The sequence below is a fragment of the Monodon monoceros genome, unplaced genomic scaffold (genome assembly GCF_005190385.1).
Source record: "Monodon monoceros isolate NGI ecotype Baffin Bay Population unplaced genomic scaffold, NGI_Narwhal_1 Super_Scaffold_20, whole genome shotgun sequence".
Taxonomy (NCBI): Eukaryota; Metazoa; Chordata; class Mammalia; order Artiodactyla; family Monodontidae; genus Monodon; species Monodon monoceros.
The window spans coordinates 44,015,623-44,040,492 of NW_021703777.1; the positions used below are offsets into that span (position 1 = coordinate 44,015,623).

The following is a 24,870-nucleotide window of genomic DNA, read 5'->3' on the forward strand; positions in this document are numbered from 1 at the left end:
CTTAATAAATGTTTGAATAAATAAATAACTACCGGTATCTTAAATTTACGAACATGGCCATACAACATCATCAACAAAACTTCACATCTAGGTGCGAGGAAAATGTAGCTCTAGGAATGACACTTACCTTGGGCACAGTCCTCACACGGAACAGTATATTTTGGAAGGAGTGTCCATCGTTGGCCTGCAAGACTGTGACATCAGAAGTGCTGTCCGAGCCATCGTGAGCATACTGGAGAAGGCCCCTGGAGAGCTCGTCCAACCGGAATTGATAGCTAGGGGCTGCAGGCGACTGAAGTGTTTGGAGCAACTGGCCATGAAGTGGAGGATCGAGCACTTGGACCACCACATCCTGTGGGTTGTCGTCATCTCGGATGTCAAGCAGCTGAGTGGTGATGGTTCCCCTCTCTCCTCTGCTAATATGGAGAGCCTCATTCCTCAGCACATAGGGGGCCTGTGGAGTTGAAGGGAAGGAGGAGAAGAGAAGCCATTCGCAGGAAAAGAGAGGGCAATCGAGTGGACCAGATACCAGCTGTGTGCAACCTGATTGCCATTTCTATGCTTTTTAAGGAACTCTAGATGCTCCGGCCAAGTGCCAAACTCTTGCATAATCACAGCATTTGTCAGAGGTGTAGTCAAACATAGTAATCACTGCAAAGGAGGTTACCTCACACCTGTGGTTCTGGAGATTTCTCAAGACACTTCCAGACCATAATATTCATCAGGGGCAACCAAAGTGAGCTGCTTGCTTCCAAATCTCTGAAGTCTCTGCTGTCATGAGTTACACTACATCCCCTGAATTGCAACTGAGAGGTGAGTCAGGGAACTCAATTAGTTGTCTGCATTCAAGAGGGACTAACAAGAGATATGGAATTTTGATTTGGCATTTGTGTTGGGAGTTGAGCACTTCGCTCCAGGCTACGCTGCAGTAAGTATCATACTTGGGGTAAGATACTTCGGCATTCTGAATTCCTGCTATTTCTGGTCCCTCCCAGTAATTTTTTCAAGCTGTCTCATCCATATCTTCAACGGGCCCACCCCAACTCCGGTTATAAAGCCTGATAAGATCATGGTCTGCGTAAGGCAACCACCTGGTTAATTCATGTGGCAAATTTTAATATGTTTTCCTTCGGATTATCAGGTTTCTCCCACCAACTTCAGTAAGCAAATAAAATGTTCTTTCATTGAGATAAAAGTTAATGAACCACACATAAAAAAACACCAACAAATAAACAAAAAACAAAAAAATCAAGGCAAGAAGCCAAAGAAAACATTATCTTAGTTGTTAATATCATTTGAAGTTGAACCATCTAGGGGTTTTTCAGTACACTGCCTTTCTTTACTCCAAATGGCTTTCCTTTAAAATACCCCTCCTGGCCTCCCGGAAATTTCAATAACTATTAAAGTAATGTCTAGCTAGTGCATCTCTATAATAATCACATAATAGCTATAGAAGATAGCTACTCCTCAGGATTCCTGAGTGAGAATTCAAAAGCTGTGATTCTATACATGGGAATGAATGGCCCCTCGGATTCTGAAAGAGGAGAGGTCAAAATCCATAAACGGAAAAGATCAAATTAACTTACATGAGAAAATCTCACAGACGCTCAAAACCATATTGAAATATCACAGAAATGTAAAGAAACAAAAATAAGTTAAAATTCATTTCTAAAAATCCATTTTTAAAAAGTTAAAATAACAAAATAAATAAAATAAAAACGGGCCTTCACCATCTACTCAACTGATTTGGGGAAAGAATCAGGGAACCATGGCAGCTCATCATCTCAGATTAGGAAGTCACTTGCCAAAAGCTACCCAAGTCTTTTATTCACCTACTTAGAGTAACTATATTAGCACAAACAAAAAGATCAAAACAAAACATCTGAGCTTAAATACCGAGAAACATCTAAGCCAGTAAGTCCTGAGACTTGGTAGCCCTCTGACCCATATTTACAGAGATCATATGTTTTGCTTTGATTTAAACAAAATTCATACTCTTAGCCCAACCCTGAGGTCAAGTTAATTTAGGATCAATTTCTAATCATTCCTCAACTTCAGTCATCACTGAAGTGAGAATGCCATCAAGAATCGCTGAGCTAGGCTGTGAATACCATTTGGCAGCCACTTCTGGTTCAAATCTATGTTATCCCATAGTCCATGGTCTTTTCGCTTTTGGACCAAAAATATAAAAATAACAGTTTTTGTTTGTTTGTTTGTTTTTGGCTGCACTGTGTGGCATATGGGATCTCAGTTCCCCAACCAGGGATCAAACCCACGTCCCCAGCATCGGAAGCACAGAGTCTTAACTGCCGGACCACCAGGGAAATCCCCCCAAAAATGACAGTTTTAAAAACAATGATCTCATATCCTTCCTTGAACCAAGACTAACACACTACCAAGATCTAATGTTTAGGTAATCTGGGTTCCCCCATGCTGATATCCCAGCCTCCTACTGTTCACAACTTAAGAATACATTGATCTTCCTCTTCCCTTTGCACATTTCAGCTGTTCAATCCTTCAAGCCCAGGTACTCAGAGCATCTACCATGATTTGTATTCAGGACACATAAGTACAGCTTGATGGAGATGAGTGATGAGAACAGAAGAGCCATCACACTGAATTTTATAGCAACTACCATGATTTCCTCAGACTTATGTTTGGCTGATGACCACACTGGCACTTCATTTAAATAGATCCTTGATAAGATCCTCTAACTACTGCAAACTGAGTTAAATGCAGATCAGCTACATGATAGATAGGCAAAATAGGTAAACATAATTCCATATCCCTGAGAGAGAAATATTTAGACAAAACAAACCTATTCACCTATGAATACGGAAGTCTTAACAACTAGTACAGCTTCAAATTATTCTGAAGGGCTAGTATGAGATTCAGTATAGTAAAGTAAGGTACAATGTAATAGTCAAGAACACAGACTGTGTAACCAGATTCACTGGGCACAAATCTCAGCTCTCTGTCAGCTATATCGCCATAGACAAGTTACTGAACCTCCCTGAGACTTAGTTTCCTCATCTGTGAATTGGAGATAATAATACCTCACAGGGCTGGCAAAAGGATTACATGAGAAACATAAGAGTACTATGGATGTATCAGTAATTGTTTGTTGCTGTTATGACCCACAGTACTAAAAACTACTCCAGTGACATCTCATGAGGAAACTGAGACACGATTAATTCAGCTCAATCATTTTTGCTAAAACTACAGAAAATCTTTATTTGTGCTTCAGGATCAGTAGGCATGTGAAATTATTAATTATGTGGCATTTTTTTACCTGTGTTGAAAATGCTTGTATGTTGATCAGCTGTGGCTCAGAGAAGAACTGCTGGTCACTAATTTTCAGGTAAAAGTAACCTTTCCTGAAAGAAGTCCCCAAGAAAGGAATGAGAAAGTACAATCATTAAATTGGTCTTTAAAAAGACAAGGATTAAAAATATTTTCAGATTATATGCATATAAGAATTTGGATCAAACCACTACAGTAATATACTATTCATACAGTAAATAGAAATGACCACATAAAGATTAACATAGCAAGATGCAGGTAAAACTACTGTATATTCTTCGATCTCATTATAACAATGTTTCTATTTTTTTTGTTTTCTATTTTTCTAAATAGAATATATAAAATGTTGAAAAATCAGTTGTCAGGCCAAGACAGGTTAGTAATATATTGAAGGCTAATGGTTAAGTTGGAGAATGGAAAGGAATCTTTCACTGTCTCTGACTAGTTCTCAATGATTTCCTCTTCCCTGTGAATCCTCTCCCCAACCCCTGGCCAGTTCATGTGAGTGGACCCCAATAACACCATTAACAATGTTTGCAATGTTTGTGTTACATGACTCTATGGCCCAATCCTCCCTCCAGTCATACACATACACATTCAATGTGGACTGGACTACAGAAGGATGACTGATTATTCCCTGGAAATTTGGAACTGGCCTGACAGTGCCATTTGACTTTGGGGGAACCACAGTCTATCATGCTGATGAGAATGTGGAGCAAGCCCGTCTGTAGGAGGGAGGTGAATGTAGCCTTCGAGCAAAGAGAGAGATGAGAGGAAGAATTGAGCCCTGCTTCCCATTTCTGGTTCTAACTCCTGGGCTTGCCCTGGAAGCCCAGTTGTCCTTGATGTGTTTGAGATCTGAGCCATACCTGCAGTGTTATAACAAGCCTTACAATTTTGCTTAATCTAGTTCAAGCTGACTTCCATTACTTGCAACCAAAGAGTCCTAATTAATAGAACAAAATAAGACTCACTCTTTGCTGAGGTTTTTACTTCCTGTTTCAGCAGCTTCAGAGACTACTAGGTGGGAAGGTAGGAGCTGCCCACCTTCAAAGCCAAAGCAAGCTCAGAACTCACTTCGGGCTTGTAAGATGTGTGATTAATACATTATGGAAGGTTTAGAATTCTGGTCTATACAATAGGGACCATCGTTTGAAAGGTTCTTTAAAAGGCATTCATGGAACTAACTACTAAGACATAAAGAATGTGGATGGATCTCAAATGCATTATGGCAAAAGCCAGAAACAAAAGATTATATACTGTATGCGTCCATTCACATGACATTTCAGAAAGGGCAAAACAATAAGAGTGAAAAACAGATCGGTATTTGGCAGGGACGGAGAGGGGGGAAGGGAGTACCTGTAAAAAATGAGATGGGGGGAGTGACGAAACTGTTTCACATCTCGCTTGTGGTCTCAAGACTGCAAGACTATATATATTTGTTAACACACATAGAACAGTACAGTTTAAAATGGGGAACTTTATTGGGTGCCAATTATACCTCAATAAATCTGATTCTTTTTTTAAAAGAAAGAATGCTTGTCTTCCCTCTCATTCCATCATCCCTTTCGTTTTCTGTCTCATTTAAATCCTGTCCCTCTCCACTCCCACCTCCAGACTTCAAGAGAATACAGGTGATGGAAGAAGCAGAATGCAGAAAGAAAGGATGGTTACTCCCAACCTACTGGGGAAAACGATCTTGGCGGCACTGAGGTTCCAATAACTGTGTTCAGCCTCTCAGCCATGCCAGCTTATCAGGGCCACTAGGACTGTATTTCCGAGTCATCTTGCACTCCACAGGGGCATTCCAACCCAAAGAAAGCCAATCCTAAAGAATCACAGTGGGCATTTTCATGGGGATAAACAACCACAAGCCAACATGGCAGGTTGCCCCTTTTGTTTTTGTATCATTTAGAGACTTATATAATTTCCCTTTTCCATGAGTTTCTACCAACCTTGTTTTACTATTCCTCTCATTCTTTCTTTTTAAAAAAATTTTAGATAAAAAAGAAGATCCAATGTTAAAATGGGTACTAAAAATTAAAAAGAGTACTGAAAGAAATCCCTGCAAAATAGTTGTCACGCTTGGTCCTGTTTAGGGGTACAAAGCTGACTCTGGAAAGAAACTGGTGGTGAGAGATTAAAGAGGTTAAACAGACAAGAGGCTTAACTTTGGTTTTCTCTGGAGCTTTTATGTACTTTACACGCTTTTCACAAGTGATTCCGAGACATATGACTACAGGTACGGAGCTGTGTATATATGTGTCTGTGTGTGTGTGATGCAAACACCTAAGAACTATACTTGAAAGAAAATGAATGAAGAAGATAGAGCACAAATTTGAAGAGTGATTCTATGGCATCAGACACCAGAGTTTTAAGCTCCATCTCTGGAGCAATATTTTCCTATGCAATGATCTTTTGCCCCAGGAGGATGGAAGCATGCCCTTTATTCCTAGTACTATTAAGGAGGCAGAAATCATAGTGGCTGAAGGCATGGGGTGTGGAATCAGAGAGCCTTGGGTTGGAGTCTCAGCTCTGCACTCATAGGCTGTGAGGCTTGAGCAAGATTACCTACATGCTCAAGGCCTCAGTTTCCCTATCTATAGCCTAGGATCATAAATATACATAATTCAAATAAAGTGCACAACAGCTGGGTCACAGTTAGCACTCAGTAAATATTAGTTGTTCCTATTCCTGTAAGATGGGTCTTTTGAGGTTACTGGCATCACTGGCTCTGAACTGCAATAGGGAACTTGTGATCTACTTTTCTCCCCACTTATCTCCTAGCCCAGACCTTAAACATTTTTTTAAAAATCTCAAATTTAGTGGTGACAGCAGAAGATATTCACCGCATCCTTTATCACTGTTCCATGGGTTTCAACTCCCTGTTTACACATGTAGTCCACTCTGAATGATCTGCACTAATGAAGCAGTGCAGGGTGAAGGATAATCCAACAGGCTAATCTTTGGGGTGCATTCCCTGATTTCTGTTTAGTAGATTTACTCTGCTAATTATATGGCTCTATTTGCTTGGGTTAGCATTAACATTCAACTGCATTCCTGAAGCATATGTCAGCTGGGGTGGGGAAGACAGCCAGAAGTGTGCTAGGTATCAGAAGAAAACTGGATCAGGCTTAAAAATGAACCACATTCAGTCCCATAAAGTGGATAATAACAAGTTAACCGTGACTTTTAGTTTCCTTCCAACTCTGAAATTCTAGGAACCATACAATACCTTGAAAAGTACACACTCCATCCTCTAGCCACTCCCTCCTCCCGGTATAGTACCCTAATGCTGAAGAAGCGCTGCGGCATCTGGGTATATAAGCGATTTTGTTTATCCTGGGCCAAAAAACTGGGTAATTGTACTAGGAACTTCCCCATCACATCAGAGAATTACCCATAATTATGCGATACAATAAAAATGCCTCTAACAGAAACACTCTCTCTGAACAATTACAGTGATATGATGACAGGCAGCTGAAAGCATTGGCCTTTGTAGAGTATCGATCTTCCCCAGAAGAAAAGGGAGAGCTATTGAGAAGGGGGTGTGGGGTGCAGAGCACTGATGGAAAGGTGGCAGGAGGAAAACAACAGAATGCTGGGTCACCTGGGCTTTTCTTTGCTGTGCACAAAACGCACTCTTTTCTCCTTCACATCTTTCCAGCTAAAGTGGCCAGCCTTGTCGAGCTGAACCTCTTTTCCATTCCTTGAGAGCACGAGGTGACCATTGGTGGGAGTGCTCACCACATGGAACAGGAGGTCTTCGATCCTGCCATCCTGGTCTTGAACATTCAGGAGGAGAAAATCCAGTGGCTTCATTGAACCAATTGCAAGGGTGAGGGAACCATTCACGTGAAGACTAGGGGTGTGTATTTTGCCTGGAAAACATATGAATCCAAAGTTCAGGCTTGGTACAGTCACAAATTAGGTTTTATTATTCTTATTATTTAAAGAAATAGACTTGTAATGTTCATTCAGAGCTACAAAGATGAAACTCTAGGCTATCGTATTCCATAAGACTCCTTCTAATACAGTGGTTCCCATCCCGGATGCACATGAGAATAACATAGGGTCTCAATATGAAATAATAAAACTCCTAGAAGAAAATATAGGAGAAAATCTTGGTGATCTTACATTAGGCAATGCTTTCTTAGATATGACACAAAGAGCACAAGTGACAAAAATAAAAATCAGATATATTGGACATCTGGACATCATTAACATTAAAAGCTTTTGTGCTTTTAATAACAAAGGACACCGTCAAGAAAGTGAAAAGACAATCCACAGAATAGGAGAAAATATTTCCAAATTACATATCTGAAAAGGGACTTGTATATCCCTTTTATATCCAGAATATATAAAGAATTCTCACAACTCAATAAATGACAAATAACCTAATTTAAAAATAGGCAAAGAATTTGAATGGGCATTTCTCCAAAGAAGATACACAAAAGGCCAATAAGCACATGAAAAGGTGCTCAACATCATCAGTCATCAGGGAAATTTGAATCAAAATCACAAGATGATATCACTTCATACCTACTAGGAAGGACAATGAAAAGTATTCCTGAGGGTGTGGAGAAACTAGAAATCTCATATATTGCTGGTGGGAATGTAAAATGGTACAGCTGCTTGGGAAGACAGTCTGGCCGTTCCTCAAGCAATTAAACACACAGCTACCATATGATCTAGCAATTCCGCTCCTAGGCATATACCAAAGAGTATTGAAAGCATATATCGGTACAAAAACTGGTACACGAATGTTCACAGCAGTGCTATTCATAATAGCCTGAAGTGGAAATAATCAAAACAATCAAACATCAATTGATGAATGAATAAACAAAATGTGGTATATGCATACGATGCAGTTATTATTCAAACATAAAAAGACATATTGATATACGTTGTAACATGGAGGAACCTTGAAAATATCATGCCAAGTGAAAGAAGCCAGATGTAAAAGGCCACATATTGTAAGATTCCATTTACGTGAAATATCTAGAGTAGACAAATCTATACAGACAGAAAGTAGATCAGTGGTTGCCAAGGGCTAAGGCAGCAGGGCAGTGGAGAGAGACTACTAATGGTTATTGGATTTCTTTTTAGGGTGATGAAAATGACCTGGAATTAGACAGTGATGATGGTTTCGTAACACTGTGGATATGCTAAAGACTCATTGTATACTTTCAAGGGTGAATTCTATGGTATGTGAATTATATCTCAGTAATAATAAAGAATCACATAGGGATCTTTTAAAACAATCCTGATACTTAGGCTCCACCACCAGAGATTCTGACTTAGATGTTCTGGGGTGGGACCTTAGTGATTTTACAAGCTCCCCAGGTAATCCTAATAGGCTGCCACATTTGAGAACCACAGTCCTATCCTAATACATCTGTCATATCCGACCATCAGACCCACCAAGGGCAAGAAAAGGGTCAAGTGTCTGATACCATTGGTAAGAACAGCACCAGTTAATCTACCATGAAGTAGGATTATCAGTGGCTTACTCAGAATTCATGTGAAATATATACGTTGTTTTAAAAATTTACGATCTCTGTCCATAGGAGACATCTGATGGATGAATTAGGATTTCCGACCTTGATATGGAATTCATCCTGTCTCCCGCAAGTCGTTTTGCCTGGACTTTAACCGGTAGCACTTCTTCCTTTTACAAGTAGGTCAGACAGGGCAGTTTAGGAATGTCAAGCTTCAGGGGGACTACTTCTAACGTAAAATTACTCCAATGAAAGTTGAATTCATTTTCACAAGTTGACTTGTATTACATCCCAAGTGGGGTAAGCTGACTCTCAAGTATTGTACTTGGGGTTTCCAGAAGGGTCCTAATGAAATAAGCCAAAGATATTTTCTTCCATGGGAAGTCTTAATATCATTAGGGGTCAGAGATATAGACATGAAAAATATGATTGACTGCAGGTGATAAAACATGATGCATGTTATTGATGAAGGACACTCAGAAGCCAAGAGATGCTCAGCTGTAATGTAACTCCCAATCCTCGTTCACCTGTAAAAGTTTTGGGGTTCAAAATTAAGCCTGAATTTAAATTTGTTTCTCTTTGTTGTTTAAGGTAAAGTGCCCACGGATGTGTTGGACAAGACTAGCTCCATTCCTTAATGTGTTACCTAATTCTTAGTGGCAAACAGAGTGGCTTGAAATCCATCCACTTCCAACATGTGAACCTAATGGGGCAAGCTCCTCACACTATTCATTAATTGCTTATCATTTATCTCCAGTGTGTGCACAAAGGATGCATCACTGCACCCTGGCATAATAGCTCTACATGTGTATATAAATATAATAAATTTTATCTGTAAGTATAATTTTCTATAACGTGGCTGTAGTTCAGGAACACAACTAAGTTTTATGCCAAATTTCTGATCTGATAGCTGTGATTTTTAAAGCACAGATTGCTTCTTTTTCCCTTCCAAAGATCTTAGAAGTTGAATTTTCCCAATTTTCCCTGTTCTATAAACAGTCCCTTATTCCACAGCAGCACCAGGGGTTTTCCGAGAATGGAAAGCCTGCATTTTGTACCACACGAGCCAACAGTATCTGCAAACTCAGCCTCCGCGTGGAGAAATTACGGGTGACTTCACCAGACCATCGGAGGGGAAGCACTTACCAGCACATGTTTCATTAGAGGAGTGGGCAGGGAAGCCAGGAACACACTTGGAAACACAAAGGCCACTCTTCAGAAGGAACCCATGGTCACAGAGGTGACACCGGTCTCTGTGCCTGCACTGCAAGCACCCCTGGGGGCAGGCTATTGAAGAGAGGACACACTGAGTGAGGCAGGACAAAGGCACAGGCCCCCAGAGGGGGCCACCAGTGATAAAGAAATGAAGAGTGGGAGCACAGCAACATATGACCCCCAGCTGCAGCAAAAGAGAATTCCCACAGTTCCCTGCAGAATTTCACAGAAATGAAATTTCCTACCCTGCAAAGGAAAGTGAACAGGAAGGAGCACCCTTGCTTTCCACACTATGACCTGAACATGTTGCACATAAATGGATTGTTTAAAAAGTTAACAATACTGACTTGTAAGGGAGGCAGCTCATAGGGATTAAGAGCATAAGCCCTGTCGGGTACTGTTCCTCCTCTACCACTTAACGGCTGCTGAATTCGGGCAAGTTGTTTAACAGTCTGTGGTGCAATTTTCTCATCTTAAAAATGGGGATAGTAATAGCACCTAATGCAATGACTGTTGGTTGGATTACATGGGCTATATATAACGCGCAGTGACTAGAACAGTACTGGGCACACGAAAGGACTCAAATGTACTACCATCACTGCTATTCTTATTTTTATTATTATTATTATTTTGCGGTACACGGGCCTCTCACTGTCGTGGCCTCTCCCGTTGCGGAGCACAGGCTCCGGACGTGCAGGCTCAGCGGCCATGGCTCACGGGCCCAGCCGCTCCGCGGCACGCGGGATCTTCCCGGACCAGGGCATGAACCCGCGTCCCCTGCATCGGCAGGCGGACTCCCAACCACTGTGCCGCCAGGGAAGCCCTATTATTATTATTTTAAATGCATGTGGAGAGCAAGCTATTTAAAAGACCACAGATTATTTCTTTGAATCAAGTTAATAAGCTTCTAAAAATCCAGTGTTTACTGCCTAATTATTCTGCTTCCTCAGTTGAGATGCTGTTATAGAGAGGTGGAACAGGATAGTTTAAAGGGCCCTGAATTAGAATCAGAAAATTTGAGTTTAATATCTGACTTTATGTTACCCTGGTGAATACTCTTAAGGCTCTTCCTTTTTTTTCATTTGTAAAACAGGATTCATAGTGTCTGCCATATTTTACCAAGTCATTGTGAATGTTAAATGAGATAATGCAGATGAAGGAAATTTGGGGAAATATAAAATGCCATGCCTAGGTAATGGCATTATTATTAAATATCAGGTATTCTTTAAAGTGGGGCACACCTTACCAAGTTTTGATGGAAATGATGAGAACAAACTGAGGAAGCTCTTGTGAATAACTCAATGGACAAGGAGATTAAGACTTTGGGTTTAACTTTAGTTTAATAACAAAAGTTCAATGTGTCTCACTAAACTGTCCCTAGAAATCCTACTCCTCAAGGATATTATGGCAATATCAGGGTCACTGGTAATTTAGTCTCTGCACTGAAAACCCTGGGCCCATGCCAATAGGGCTGACCCACTCTTAATGGACACCACACCTCAGTTCAATATAAGCTTTACGTTCCATGAAATATTGGCTTTGTTTCCATACAGACCTTTAGGGACAATATTGATTTGTGCAAGAGAATTATTGGCCTGCACTCTTCTATTTAGCCAGCCATTGACAGATGTGCACGAGAAGCCATCAACTACTTAGGCCAAACTCCCTGGGTTTTCATTCTGCTCCTAATTCAGATTCTCCTTGGTTACCTGAGAATCAGCACACCTGACTTCCTTGCTGCCCTCACTTCTTTCCAGAGAACACAGCACAGTCTCCAAGTTACCTGTGCATTTGCGGTTTGAATGATCTGCAAAGTTCCCCTTCCCACATTCCTGGACACACTGGGCTTCCAAGAGGAGAAATGGCCCTTCACAGCGGGTGCACTCATGGGGGCCTTGGCACTGGAGACAGTGGCTGTCACAGCCTGGAAGACACAAGTCAAGTCGACAGGAATGTGCATGGCTTTCCAAGGGGCTCCTCTATCACTCCTCGTGATGAGGCAGTACAACCTGGTGTGCTGAGCAAAGCAGCAGACTGGGAGTCAAGGAGCCAGGCTTCCAATCGTGACTGCCGCACTTACCAGCTGGGTGACTTGGCACTAGTCACTCCACGTCTCTGAGCCTCAGCGTTCTCTCCTATAAAATGCAGAGAACGCACTGCCCCACCCAGTTCCTTGGATAAAGGTCAAATTACATAACGAAAAATACTATGCAAACTATAAATTGACAGATATCAGCCATTATCGTTATTAGTAACTAGTCCTTGACTCCCTGCACTGCTTCACTGAAGTGTCAATCTTTCCTGACTAACCTGGTCGGTCCTCAGGGTATCACCCAGGGATGCTCCCAGGAATGCTGCCTGTGCACTTTGGGTGGGCATTCCAGGGTGTGAAGATTTTGTGGCATTAAAGTGAGGCTGAAGGGGGTACTGAGGCAGAGAAAGGCGACGGTTAGACATACGGTATTGGGAGGGTTGTGGGAGGGCAGATGGTGGGATAAGACACTCTTTCCATGTGCTCAAATGACCCTCTGGTCATGCAGACCTCTCCGTCTGGAGCACAGGACTGTTCGAGTTTTAAGGAAATCCAAAACTAATGGTCAAACCATATCTGTTTGTGTGGCCATATACCTCCAAGATTCCCATGTGGATTTCAAATTTAGCCCATGTTGTACTGGGGCATGGGAGAAGGAAAGAGTGGACATTTGCATTAGAACGAAGAAAAACTCTTAGGAAACAAACAAGAAATTGGATAAAAAGCCAGAGAGGAAACTGGCCACAGGCTCCTTCTCAGAACAGTAAAATACAGAGGGGGCGGAAGCTTGGATGAGCACAGAGCAAGGGCTCCAGACACTTACTCTTGCAGAGGCCTAGGTCCCGGTAAAATGATGGTGAGCAGTGCTCCACACAGGCCCCATCCTGGAGAACATAGCCATCCATGCACTGCAGGCAGTCTGTCCTCAGAGGCCCGTGACACGCATTGCAACTCCAGTCACACTCTAGAAAGAAAGTTCCTTCGATCAGCTTCCTTTCTGTCCAGCCTCAGTCCCAGAGACTAATTTATGAGGACACTGGCTGCAGCTGCATGGGGTGAGTGAGGACAACATAAGAGATGTCGGATAAGTGAGCTCTAACGAGGCTCTGCTTGTAGTAGCCTGAACGCCTCTCTGAGGTTGAGCGTTTCCTAATTACGTTAGACATGGCGCGTACAAGGATCGCTCCTTCATGCAAAGCCTGTTCCAGGGAGTGGCCTATTTGCTCCCACAAACCTCATCTGACCTCCTCCAAATGCCAATAGGTAAAGGATGTCAGAGACTCAACGAAGAATGCATCTGCTCCCTCCACTGACACCGGCCACGTGACTCTCTTCCTCTCAAAAATCAGGCGTTGACCAGCACAACAGAAAGAACCAATGACATTAGACTTACAAGGGGTGTAAACGAACTGTCCAGAAATAAAGGAGTTCCTGAAATAACAGATCTCATTTAGAGCAGAGCTGACTCCTTTACATGTTCACTCACTGAACAAGCACTGATGGGATGTATGGCCCTGAACCTCGTGTGGCAGGTGTAGACCCTGCCCTCAGGAAGTTTATGTTCTAGGGGCTCCCAGCCTTAGATGCACACCCAAGTAATTCAGGGGGGTGGTTAGAAATACAGATCATCAGCTTCAACACCAGAACTACCGAGTCAGGCCCCGGAAGACAGGGTGCTGCGGCTACTGTTTTTGTCATTGTGATTATGCTGGTTGTTGTGGCTGTCGTTCTTGATGGCCCAGGCAATTTGGAGGGGCGATTTTGCAGTCATAAAATGCAGAGTTCTAGCTGGTAAGGTTAAGTCCTTCGTGCATGGAAGACGGGACAAAACAGCAGGATTAAGTACTTGTTTTTTTTTTGCGGTACGCGGGCCTCTCACTGTTGTGGCCTCTCCTGTTGCGGAGCACAGGCTCCGGACGCGCAGGCTCAGTGGCCATGGCTCACGGGCCCAGCCACTCCGCGGCATGTGGGATCTTCCCAGACCGGGGCATGAACCCGTGTCCCCTGCATCGGCAGGCAGACTCTCAACCACTGCGCCACCAGGGAAGCCCTAAGTACTCGTTTTTGAAGTCAGGTAAATCTGTATTCAAGTCATGGCTTTGGCACTTTTTATCTGCATGTCTTGCACACTTTCCTTAAGCTTTTTGAGCCTCAGTTTCCTTATCTGTAAAACAGGGATAAGAATAGCACCTATTTCATAAGGCTACTGTGAAGATTAAATGGAATAATGAATTTAAGGAACTCAGCACAGTGCGTGGCACGCAGCAGTTTAATAAATGTTTGCTGCTGAACTGGTTTCCTTGGAGAACGTATCTCCACTCGGCGCTGCCTCACCCTGCCGTCCCTCTCCTCTAAGAAGCTGGAGAAACCTCTCATTAGTCACCTTTCTCTCTTCTTTGATGCAGTATTTCTAAGTCCCAAAGAAGAGGTAAATGTGCACGATGGTACACGTGCTTCCAAGAAGATTTATAAAGTTAATCTCGCTCATTTATTTGACTGAATCAGTCCTGAGGGAAAATGACTAAAACAGAGCCTTGAAAACTGCCAGCATAGTTATGAAATCATTTACAACAGGGAGGATTTGTGATAATCTTGTTTTTCACCACAGACTGACAACCACTGGTTAGAAGGGAAAAACTAGAAAAGGTTCTGTGGTCTTGAGCACAGCAGACCGCCTCAGTTAACAACCAAGTACAATTTCTCGGAATGGAATGTATGTAATTTTGCAAAACCGTAAAGCATCCCAAGTTTACTTGACAGATGTCTGACCTCCATCTCTGAGCCCTAGCTTCTCTGGCAGAATTGGAAAGGTCGGAGGGGCGGGTGGGTGGGTGGGGAACGTGGAATGGAGGAATGGAGAAGGGAAATGGAACAGAAGCAAGGGAAATCCATCCTTTAATTCTGTCTTTCCGCTTGCTGGGTCCTGCCATTTGAAGAGCATAAGCTCCAATAATGTTAAACACCGGAAAACAAGGTAAAAGGTAGTACTCGGTTTTTGACAATGCTTGCTTATAAACTCCTGGAGGACAGGGGCTGTGTCTTCACTCATTAAAGTATGTTAAGCAAGAGATGAACAAATCAGACACAACTCCTGTCCTCATTAAGCTTAGAGTCTGGCAGTCTAGAGTTGTAAATGCAAGTGCCTACAGGGCCCAGGAAGGCAACGTAAATCTTTGAAATAGGCCTGGTGTGATAGGACAGGGAATGGTGGGCACTGTGGCACCCTTAGGAGATCATGTTCAACCCAACAGAGACGACAGCTACTCATCAACCTACTGCTGCACTGTGGGAATGCAAATCCAGTACTGCCAAACCTTCTGACTTTTTCAAAAGAGACTGAAAATCTCAATTTTTGTATGTGAAGTCTTCTGATGTTTAAAAGGCAAAGAATTAAAAATTTTAAAACGCTGTTAAATTCAGTGGATCAAAAAAAAACCCAAAAAACAAAACCACAGACCCCTGTCTTGGATTAAATACAACCTGAGGGTTTCCAGTTTGCCATCTCTGGTCTAGTTACTAAGACCTGGCATAATATCTAGTACATGGTAGATAGAGAAAGCTATTTGCTTAATACATACATACATACATAATGACTTTTCATCAGAGAAAGTCTAAACATCTGATGACGGTATTTTCCCAATGTGGGAGCAGACGTCTCTAGTAAAGGGGCATCGACAAGTAGAAGACTCATGCAATTCTGGAAAAGCTTTACCTTTGCATGTCTTGGTGGAGAAGTCAAGATAGTACTGTGGGGCACAGCTCTCATGCTGGCAGTCTCCAAAGAGCAGGACCTTGTTTGGATCTCGGCAGGAGGTACAGCTGGTCTGTGAATCACAGCTTCCACAATGTGGGTCGCATGCTGAGCAGACAGGAAAAGAAAATGACCAGATGACTACAATTGCAAATACTGAAGCACTGATCAAACCTAGAGAGATGCTGCAAAGCAACAGAGCCTCCCTCCAACCTATTTTTTAATCACGGCTCAGAACCCTACCCTGCGATCAACAGAAACAGAAAATGTTAATCTTGTTTTCCAAAATCAAAGAGGGAAATTTTATTTTCCAGAGAAGATAAGTTATAAAGCCAAGAACAGAAATCCCACATCCAAACTGCCCTGTGACTCAGCAACAGGATTAATTTATACTTATTTCAAGATCTCTGGAATAATAGTCCAGAGTGTCCTTGGAACCTTGCTTCTTAAGGAATCAGGAAACTTGTAAACTTTTATATATACTACAGTTTATGATGTAGATTCAGATTTTTGTCCGATACCAAGATTAAAATTAGGCATCAACTTATTTTGGAGCTCAGGAAATCCCATATTTTAAGATACGAAGGACTTTAAGGTGACCTGGCTTACTGACTTACTCAGTTGTAATTCTTAGCAGTCACTTAATTTAGGCATTCAGGGATGATCTCCAAATCTGGTCATGCTTCCATCTCTGCCTGATTCAACAACTAGCATTTCTCCATTGACTCAGTTGTTCATGCTAGAAACCTTAGAGTCTCTCCTGGCACCTCCCTTTCTCTCACTCCTAATTCAATTACTTACTGGATCTTATTTGTTTGAACTCTCCTACATAACTCTCAGAACTTTCTGCTTTTCTCCATATCCACAAATGCCAACATGTCCAAGCCATCATCATCTCCTCCTAGACCACTATCATAGCCTCCTAATTGGTTTGAGTCCCTTGCATTCTATTTTCCATGTATCCGTAAGAGTGATTTTTTAATTCATACTTCTCAGGTGTCAGAGGACACTTTCATCTATGAGCTCATATCTTTCTTCAGGCCTGGAAAAATTCCAGCCATCATTTCTGTAAATATTGCTTCTCCATCATTCCCTCCATTCTTTCTACCTAGAAATCATAATACACATATTTGAATCCTCTCAATATAATCTCCAAGTCTCTTGTCTTTAACTCTTATTCATTCTTCAGTCTCTTCTTCAAGAAGGCCTTCCCTGACTCTCCAGTTTAGAACAGGTCTCCCAGGTACTGTTCTTATACCTTTCATTCATGCCATACATAAAAATGTTCAGTTTCAGCGATTATTTACCACCTGTATCCTTTACAGCTGTAAGCTTCATGAAAGCGAAGACGAGGTTTCTGTTGTTCCTTGTAATAGTCCCCAGCACCTAGCTAGTTATCTGTAATTTTGTTGGTGTTCAATAAACACTTGCAACATAAGTGAAAGAAGCCAGATATTGTAATTATATATACTCAAGCACTAGCATCTCTGCCTCCCTCTAAAATTTTCTCTCAGCATGTGTCAGAGGAAAAGTCTAGAGAGTGATCATGTGAGTTTTAGTGCTAAAGGATATCAAAGTGTGTGGCACAGTGCAGAAAAATGACCTCCCTCTAAAATAAAAAGAAATTCCTTTTGTTTCACCTACAAGAAAAGCCACTGGTATAAAATATTTGTTAGAATATGTAGACTTGTAATTAAAGGTCTTAGGAAAATTCTAGACCGGATTTTCAGTTTGAAAATATTAGAAAAAAATATTTTTATTGTTGGAAACTTATATGAGACTAAACTTTTATCCTTTTGGGAGGTAGGATTTCTACACATGTTGTTATCTTAATTTTGCCAAAGAGTTTGACAAAAACCCTAAATATAAACTTGTGAATACAAAAATGAAGTGGGGTCTACCAGCTGTAAGTGGATTTGAAGATGGTTGAAATACATACTCAGAAAGTTGCCAGTAAATCTTTGTAATTGGAAATGAATGTCTTTAGTAGAGTATTATGATGAAGTCTTAATTTCTTAGTTGGCCAATATTTTTATTAATTACTTTAATGAAAACAAAGTAATTATGCTAATGATATTTAAATATGACATGTACACTTACATAGGATACACGCATAGTTAAGTTTCACCAGCTGAAAGAAAAACTTATTTTGGCCCATTGTATCAATAAACTAATCAGACGAAATAAGCTAAACTGTAAGTCAAGTCTTGCATTTATGTTCTATAACCAATTGTACAAACAGAGGGGACAGAAGGCCTGTTTAGAAAGCATTATTATAAAACATGATCTAAGAATCTTAGTTGATTGAAAGCTTACTAAAAGTTGACATGGTTACTAAAGAAACTAACACAATCTTAAACTGAAGAGCCTTCATGTAACCTCAATGTCAGCTGGACGCCCTGCTGGACATGGAGCTGCAAAACAAGGCCCCTGTACTGACAGCTGAGAGTTTCTTGTAGTTTACTTCCTCAAGCTTCTGTCTGCCTCCGTGGTCTTGAATCCTTCCATGAAGTCTCATTCCCAAAGCATAACTCAGCTCCTTCACTGACTCCCAAAAGAAATGGGGTCCCGCCGAGCATTTGGAAATGTTCAAAGACTATATGGAGGATTTGGAGGGATGCAGCGGTGCCACACTAAGAAGCAGGGGGCTTCCATCATTTCTCTTCGAACGCTTCTTCCTCTTTAATCGAAGCCCTCAGCCGTCTCCAAGGCAATCCCCAAGTGACCTTGTCTCACTCAAAGTAGTTCTGCACATAACCAAACCCCCTGGGTTCTAGCTTCCCCGTTCAGAGCCTTTTCTCCCTCTTAGAATTTTCAGACCAGAGGGTATTAGTCTTACTGCAGTCACGTTGGTGTGACAACGTCTGGAGTAGCAGGTGAAGCTCTCCGAGGTCAGTGACCCCGTGGAAAGAGCTAAGAGGACAGTGAAGAAGGGGCCGAGGGGACCAGAAAGCAGTGAGGGAAGCAGAGATGTATCGATACTTTTAACTATCGTTCATTGAGGAGGAGGGAACCTCACAGCCTATGACGCCCCGTCTCCCTCCCGACCTCTGAGACAGTCCCTCCTTTCTGCTCAATACTCCACTGACTCCGGTCCTGCTCAGAACAGAGAAGTCCAAGCTAATGTCAGACTTCGGAAGGGAATTGTGTGAATGAGGGAGGAGCCATTCTACACTGCTCCAGAAGGAGGCTCTAGGGCTGATGAGAAACAGCCCTCATCCCCACCGATGCACCTGGCTTCCTTCCTCATCTGTAGCAGCCTGTGAGGGGGTGAGAGAGAATCTCTGCCCTGGGTGCAAGGTTGGCTCAGGTGCGCTGGAGTCTTCCTCCTACTCCAGGGCACTACGGTTTCAAGTACTGAGAACCTCATTTATCATCTCTTCTTGAAAGTTCCTTCTCAACTGGTTATCCTGAAATTTTACAGCTCAGTACGCAATTTCTAAAGGTTCCTGTAATCAGAATCTAGACAGCTCTGAAGCTCTTACTTTCTTCTATAATATGGTTATTAATGCCTCCCCTTAATGTTGATTATATTTCCTTAAAAGCCCTTTAATGCACAATTCCTAAAATTGTCAGGCCTATAATTGTCTATAATGATGAGCAGTAGAAAGGGACATTGTGAATTTTTTTTTTATGTATTAGAAACTCAAATAGCCCAACTTAGGGGCATACCTTACCTTACTCAGTCTTTGGATGAAGGAAACCTAAGCTTTAGCAAAGGACTAAAGTTAGAAGATGCTTAATTTAACTGAAATAGTCTATAAAATCTTATTTACATGGTAGCATAGCAAATGCATTTGTGCAGAGCAGAAGCTTCCCAGAAGAGAAATACTTCAATGCAACGTATTTTTGCCACCTATAAGCCATAAAAGGGGTTCTGTTTTTTTCTTTTGAACTTTTATTTCTGTGATTCCACTGCAGTGAAGAGCCTCAAATATCTAAGTCACTACTTCTACACCAACACTCTTTTGTTCCTGAATAGAAAATGCAAGTGTTTCATTTGTGTCTCTTGTGTTACAGAATCTACAGATTCCGGCAGACAGTTGATATATACCAAGCAAAGTTTCTGTTACAAAAGTAAAAAAAAAAAAAAAAAAAAACCAAAAAACTCTTTTCATGGATCCAAAAGGGATTTTTGTCTCTGGTATCTCAACAGATAATGCAAAATGGTGGGTTCCATATAACTTCATTTCAAATGCAAATCCTTGCAAGAATCTCCATAAACTAACAGTGATACCTACCTTTGTATCTATAAAATATAAATATCTTTTACTGCTCGATTTGCCTCTCATTTCACACCATGGTGATGATAACAACAGTAGCTATACTGAGAGCTTATTCTCTGCTAGGGTCTGTGCTAAGTGCAATGACATTAGAGGTAGGCACTATTATAATCTCCCTTTTATAGAAAAAGGAAACTGAGGCCTAGTGCTTAATTCACCTGCTCAAGGTCACAAAGCTAGTTACGTGGCAGTTAGGATTTGAACTTTAGTTACCTGATTCTAGAGCCCACTCTCCTAACCATTACTCTATAATTCCTTCAACATGGTACTTCCTAGGACAGAAAATTGAAATATCAGTACTCTATTTGTTAACTGTCATTTTCAAAATGAGAAAAGTACACCACAGTTTTTTGGCAACTGACACTTCACTGATTGAAATAAAGTCAGCTGCCTCAGCCTATTTCAAAACTGTTCCTTCATCTGTGAATCACTTCCTAATTTTTTTTCCACCCAGATTTGCCCTTGCCCTAATTTATCCTAACTCTTTGTCTGTGCACGACTCAGGTAATTAATCATATTTTAACTTATTTGAGAACTAAGATATCTATACAAGTAACTTTCATGCAAGACAAAGTAAACTACTGTTTGGGCAGAAACTGAATCCTCTATAGCATATCAAGTCTTGCATGCTGTCAGTATTTAACAAATACATGTCAAAAACAAATTAAACCCAGAGAAGGGCTGAGGTTCAGGCCTTTATACTAGAATGAGCTCCACTCTCTGCTTAGGATCTTGGAATTGGATCACTGAGAGAAACCATAGGAATAAACAAGACCAACAATGTTATGATTTTAATGAGATAACTAGAGAACAGAGAGGTTAAATGACTGACCCAAGAACACACAGCTCCTCTAGTCCAGCACTTCCAATTAGGCCCATATCTGAGTTATAATCTGCTAATGGCATCCATATGCTTTGTAGATTCATTTTCTTTCTTTTCTAAAACTAAAGGCTACCAGGTGAAAATATGGAAGCAAAAAATCCCTATTTCCTTCAATGACTCCAGAAGAGCAGGAAAGGAGAGAAAGTTCATTTTTTAAAACTTACGCTGACAATGGGCTTCCCTGGTGGCGCAGTGGTTGAGAGTCCGCATGCCGATGCAGGGGACACGGGTTCGTGCCCCGGTCCGGGAAGATCCCACATGCCGCGGAGCGGCTGGGCCCGTGAGCCACGGCCGCTGAGCCTGCGCGTCCGGAGCCTGTGCTCCGCAACGGGAGAGGCCCCAGCAGTGAGAGGCCCGCGTACAGCAAAAACAAAAACAAAAAACAAAAAAACTTACGCTGACAAGTGTGGTTGTCATCGAGATAGTGCCCTGGGAAGCAGGCAGTGCTGCAGGTGCCAAGATGGGACAGAACGAGGTCGGTGTCACATGAGGAGCAGGAGAAGGGTCCTCTGCCCCGGCAGGTTCTGCAGGAGTAGTGACATCCTGCAGACGGAAGAGACATAAAGAGAACCTATGAAGCCAAATTCCCCTCCAAAGCAGCATCCCAAGAGCCGTTAATGAAAGCCCCAGCATAGAGAGCATTAGCTGGTCTGGTTTATTGCCCTACAGTTTGTTTCCTGCCTCTCTCTCTCTCTCGGGAAGTTCCAGCCTTCTCAGCTATTGCCCAAGAGAAGCTCATGGGGCACGGCAGCTCCTGTGTCCAGCACTTACTCACTTTTACAAGCTCCTCTCTCTGTGAAGTATCCAGAAGGGCAATCGGGAACACAGCGATCTTCTAGCAGCAGGTACCGGGCATTCTGACACCTCAGGCAGACGCTCCCGGTGTTGTAGAGGTCAGCTGCGCAGTGCTGGCACAGAGGATGGCAGTCTGGAGAGGACATGGGAGCACAGAGAAGGCACGGATGCTATGAACACAGCGCCTCATTTCTACACCAAACGGTAAAAGGGATTGCAATGACCACTGTTGCAGCACAGATGGCTGGAGAGTAGCGCAAAGGCAGTATACATCAGTAAAGTAGAAGCTTGGGACCTGTACAGGTTGCGTGTTTGCGGTTTTTAGCAAATGGCCAGGCCCAGCACAGCAACTGAGTTTTCAACCCTTTCCGATTGAACAACCTTCAAGTCCTAGGGCAGCATGTGAAAGATACTTGCCAGGGGGTATAGAAAGAACTATCAGATAACAGAAACAGTTCATCGTATCAGCATATCCCCCGAGAGCTCCCAGAACTCGGGTACCGTGTGCCCCTCATTCACAGAGCTCCTAAGCTGTGCTCAGAGGCCCCACGAGGCTCATCTCCCAAATGTGGCCTTCCGGAGTCAGCAAACCAGCCTCAGGCATTGGTGGGGGGGTGGGGAATTAAGGTTGGTTGATAACAGAACTGGGGGGAAAGTTTAGTCTTTAACTAGAGGTAAAGTTACAAAGAGCTGAGTTGGAAAGTCATTTTCATGACCTGATACACACTTCACAGAAGCTGTTGTATCAGTTGTGATTAAATCTATAGGGCAAGTTATCTGGGATGGCCAGCACTGTCTCTTGTTCTCACCCATGTAAGGGTCATCCTTTAATTAAAGAACTTGGCTGTGTTCAGCTCCCCATATAGGTGAAAATGCCCTCTGTCCTACCTTAAGTGGTAATAACGCTTCAAATCCCATTTACCATCCTCCATCCCAAAGGTGGAAGAAAAGCCACAAATCCTGAATTACCCCCCAAAATGAAAAAGGAGTAAAGACCTAGGAAAAGAGAAGAGACTTCTGGTTATAGGTCCTGTCCATCTTCCCCTGTAGGATTCAAAGCACTGTTTGCAGTTGCTAAAACACCATTCAGTGGCCACATAGGTCTTGTTTCATCCCAGTCTTGTAGATAGTGATTTCTAGCGATATTTAGACTAAAAACTCCTTGTCAATAAAACAGATTCCCTGTCCTTGAAATCTGTTAAAACAGGTCTTTCTCTCCATACCCTCGGTGATACACTTTCTTAATTGCTGATCACCTGAGACGTGTTCTTTGCCAAAGAAGAGATCTCAGTCCCATACCCAGCACCCACTCATCCGCATGAGAAGCCTCTGAGACCTCTAGCCATTCCAGAAGTTGAGCCCAGAGTGTCCTCCGCAAAAATCCTCTTTTAGCAGCACACAAGTGAACAGGCCCCGACCTTTCTCTGAACTTCAGGAGTTTCAAATTACAGGCAACCTTTTGCCAATATTAGAAACAGTTCTTGATATCCTAAGAGGCAAATTAATCCCCATTATAGCCCTTCAGTAAATTATAAAGGAAATGATGGCTGTATTGAGAGAAATCTGATAAGAAGGCTATTTCCCCCCGACTTAGTGTACGGTTTCCACACAATGCCAACCTTTTTGTTTTCCTTTTCCTGTGCTTTCCTCACAGTGCCAGGAGCACTTTGAAAGTTCCTGGAGCAGGTGGAGGTAACTCCGTTTTACGATTACCTTAATGAGTGGGTACAGGTTAGAACTGAAAACCCAGGAAACATGACTGATTCAAGGCTCCATTATTTGAAAAGTCTTGGCCTCTTCCTCTTTAAAGCCAGTGCTTACAGAGAGTTTGGGGCTCCGGCATGCGTCAACAAGATCCGCAGGTGTGCAGGGGTCTAAAAACTAGTTGCATCTAACTGAGGCTTTCTCTAGTGTACAATTAGAGGAATGAAAAAGAATAATCACCAAGGGGATGCTTTGAAGAGAAAGTAAGCAGATCTCTGGAATATTGTGTGGGTACAATAAATAAATATTTATGGATTTGTCTGATCATGGGGATCTCTAGGAGCTGTTTAAATGAAGAGTGTGATGTATATTAATTACTTCTAAAGGCACCTAGAGCTGGTTTATGGATGTTCCTTCCCGCTCTCATGGCAGCAGCTTTGAAACCCTTGCTACGCTTCCCTGGTCACCAGCCCACGCTGCCCACCCTTCCACATCCTACCCGGTTATTTCACCTTCTACTTGACTCAGCCCATCAAGCATGTGTTCATGCTTTGATTCTTTCCTGCCAAACCCTCTATTTCATTTCATCTCCCCTCACAGGATGAAATGGCTAATTCCTCCACCCCCATTTTTTAATCCGATTTTCAACATTATTGCAACATTAGTGCATCTTTTACCCCCATCTCTCTTCACTCTCCTCGACCTCAACCTCCAAACATGCTCCGCGTTACCTACTCCCCGCAAAGTTTTTCTCAACGACCTCCCCATCTCTTTTCTTTCCTTCACCACCCAACTTCCTTGCCTCCGTAACTTCTCACTTCACTGTGACCTGCCTTCAACCTCCACAATTCAACTGTTGTATTGCTCTTGAAAAGGTCTCTGACCACCTTCTAATGACCAAACGTAATGGCCTCCTCTAAGTCCTAACCCACCTGAAAGGTGTGCAACACATGACACTTCGGATCACCCCCTTCTTTGACCTCCTTTCCCCTCTTAGCATGCTTTATCCTGGTGCACCTCTCGGTCATTCTCTGCCTCTGACTGCCTGATAAGTGTAGAAATTCCTTACAACCCTTAACTTCTTCTATCCTCTTAACTTAAGTCTCATTCTCTGGAGGTCTTAAACCAGACATGGCTGTTTGCCTCATTTTGGTATACAGCTACCAAAAGCCAGTGGAAAGGGCTCAAGAGTTACAGAGAGAGAGAATGGGAACTGGTACAGCCACTGTGGAAAACAGTATGGAGGTTTCTCAAAAACTTAAAAACAGAAATACCACACGATCCAGCAATTCCACTTCTGGGTATTTTTCTGAAGAAAACAAAAACACTAAATTGAAAAGACATATACACCCTTATCTTCACTGCAGCATTATTTATAAAAGCTGAGATATGAAAGCAACCTA

The 24,870-nt window shown here is 42.3% G+C and overlaps 1 protein-coding gene across 1 annotated transcript in view; it reads right to left on the reverse strand.

Annotated features, from left to right (window-relative positions):
* The window catches only part of FRAS1 (Fraser extracellular matrix complex subunit 1), a 463,438-nt gene that overhangs the window by 148,644 nt on the left and 289,924 nt on the right, over nucleotides 1–24,870 (reverse strand). The window contains exons 21-29 of the mRNA XM_029235334.1: nucleotides 21,744–21,896; nucleotides 21,365–21,511; nucleotides 15,764–15,910; nucleotides 12,875–13,015; nucleotides 11,803–11,943; nucleotides 9,951–10,091; nucleotides 6,914–7,184; nucleotides 3,293–3,377; nucleotides 128–454 (exon numbers count right to left, since the gene is read on the reverse strand). Of these exons, the coding sequence (XP_029091167.1) occupies nucleotides 128–454; nucleotides 3,293–3,377; nucleotides 6,914–7,184; nucleotides 9,951–10,091; nucleotides 11,803–11,943; nucleotides 12,875–13,015; nucleotides 15,764–15,910; nucleotides 21,365–21,511; nucleotides 21,744–21,896 (1,553 nt within the window). The remainder of the gene's footprint in view (nucleotides 1–127; nucleotides 455–3,292; nucleotides 3,378–6,913; nucleotides 7,185–9,950; nucleotides 10,092–11,802; nucleotides 11,944–12,874; nucleotides 13,016–15,763; nucleotides 15,911–21,364; nucleotides 21,512–21,743; nucleotides 21,897–24,870) is intronic.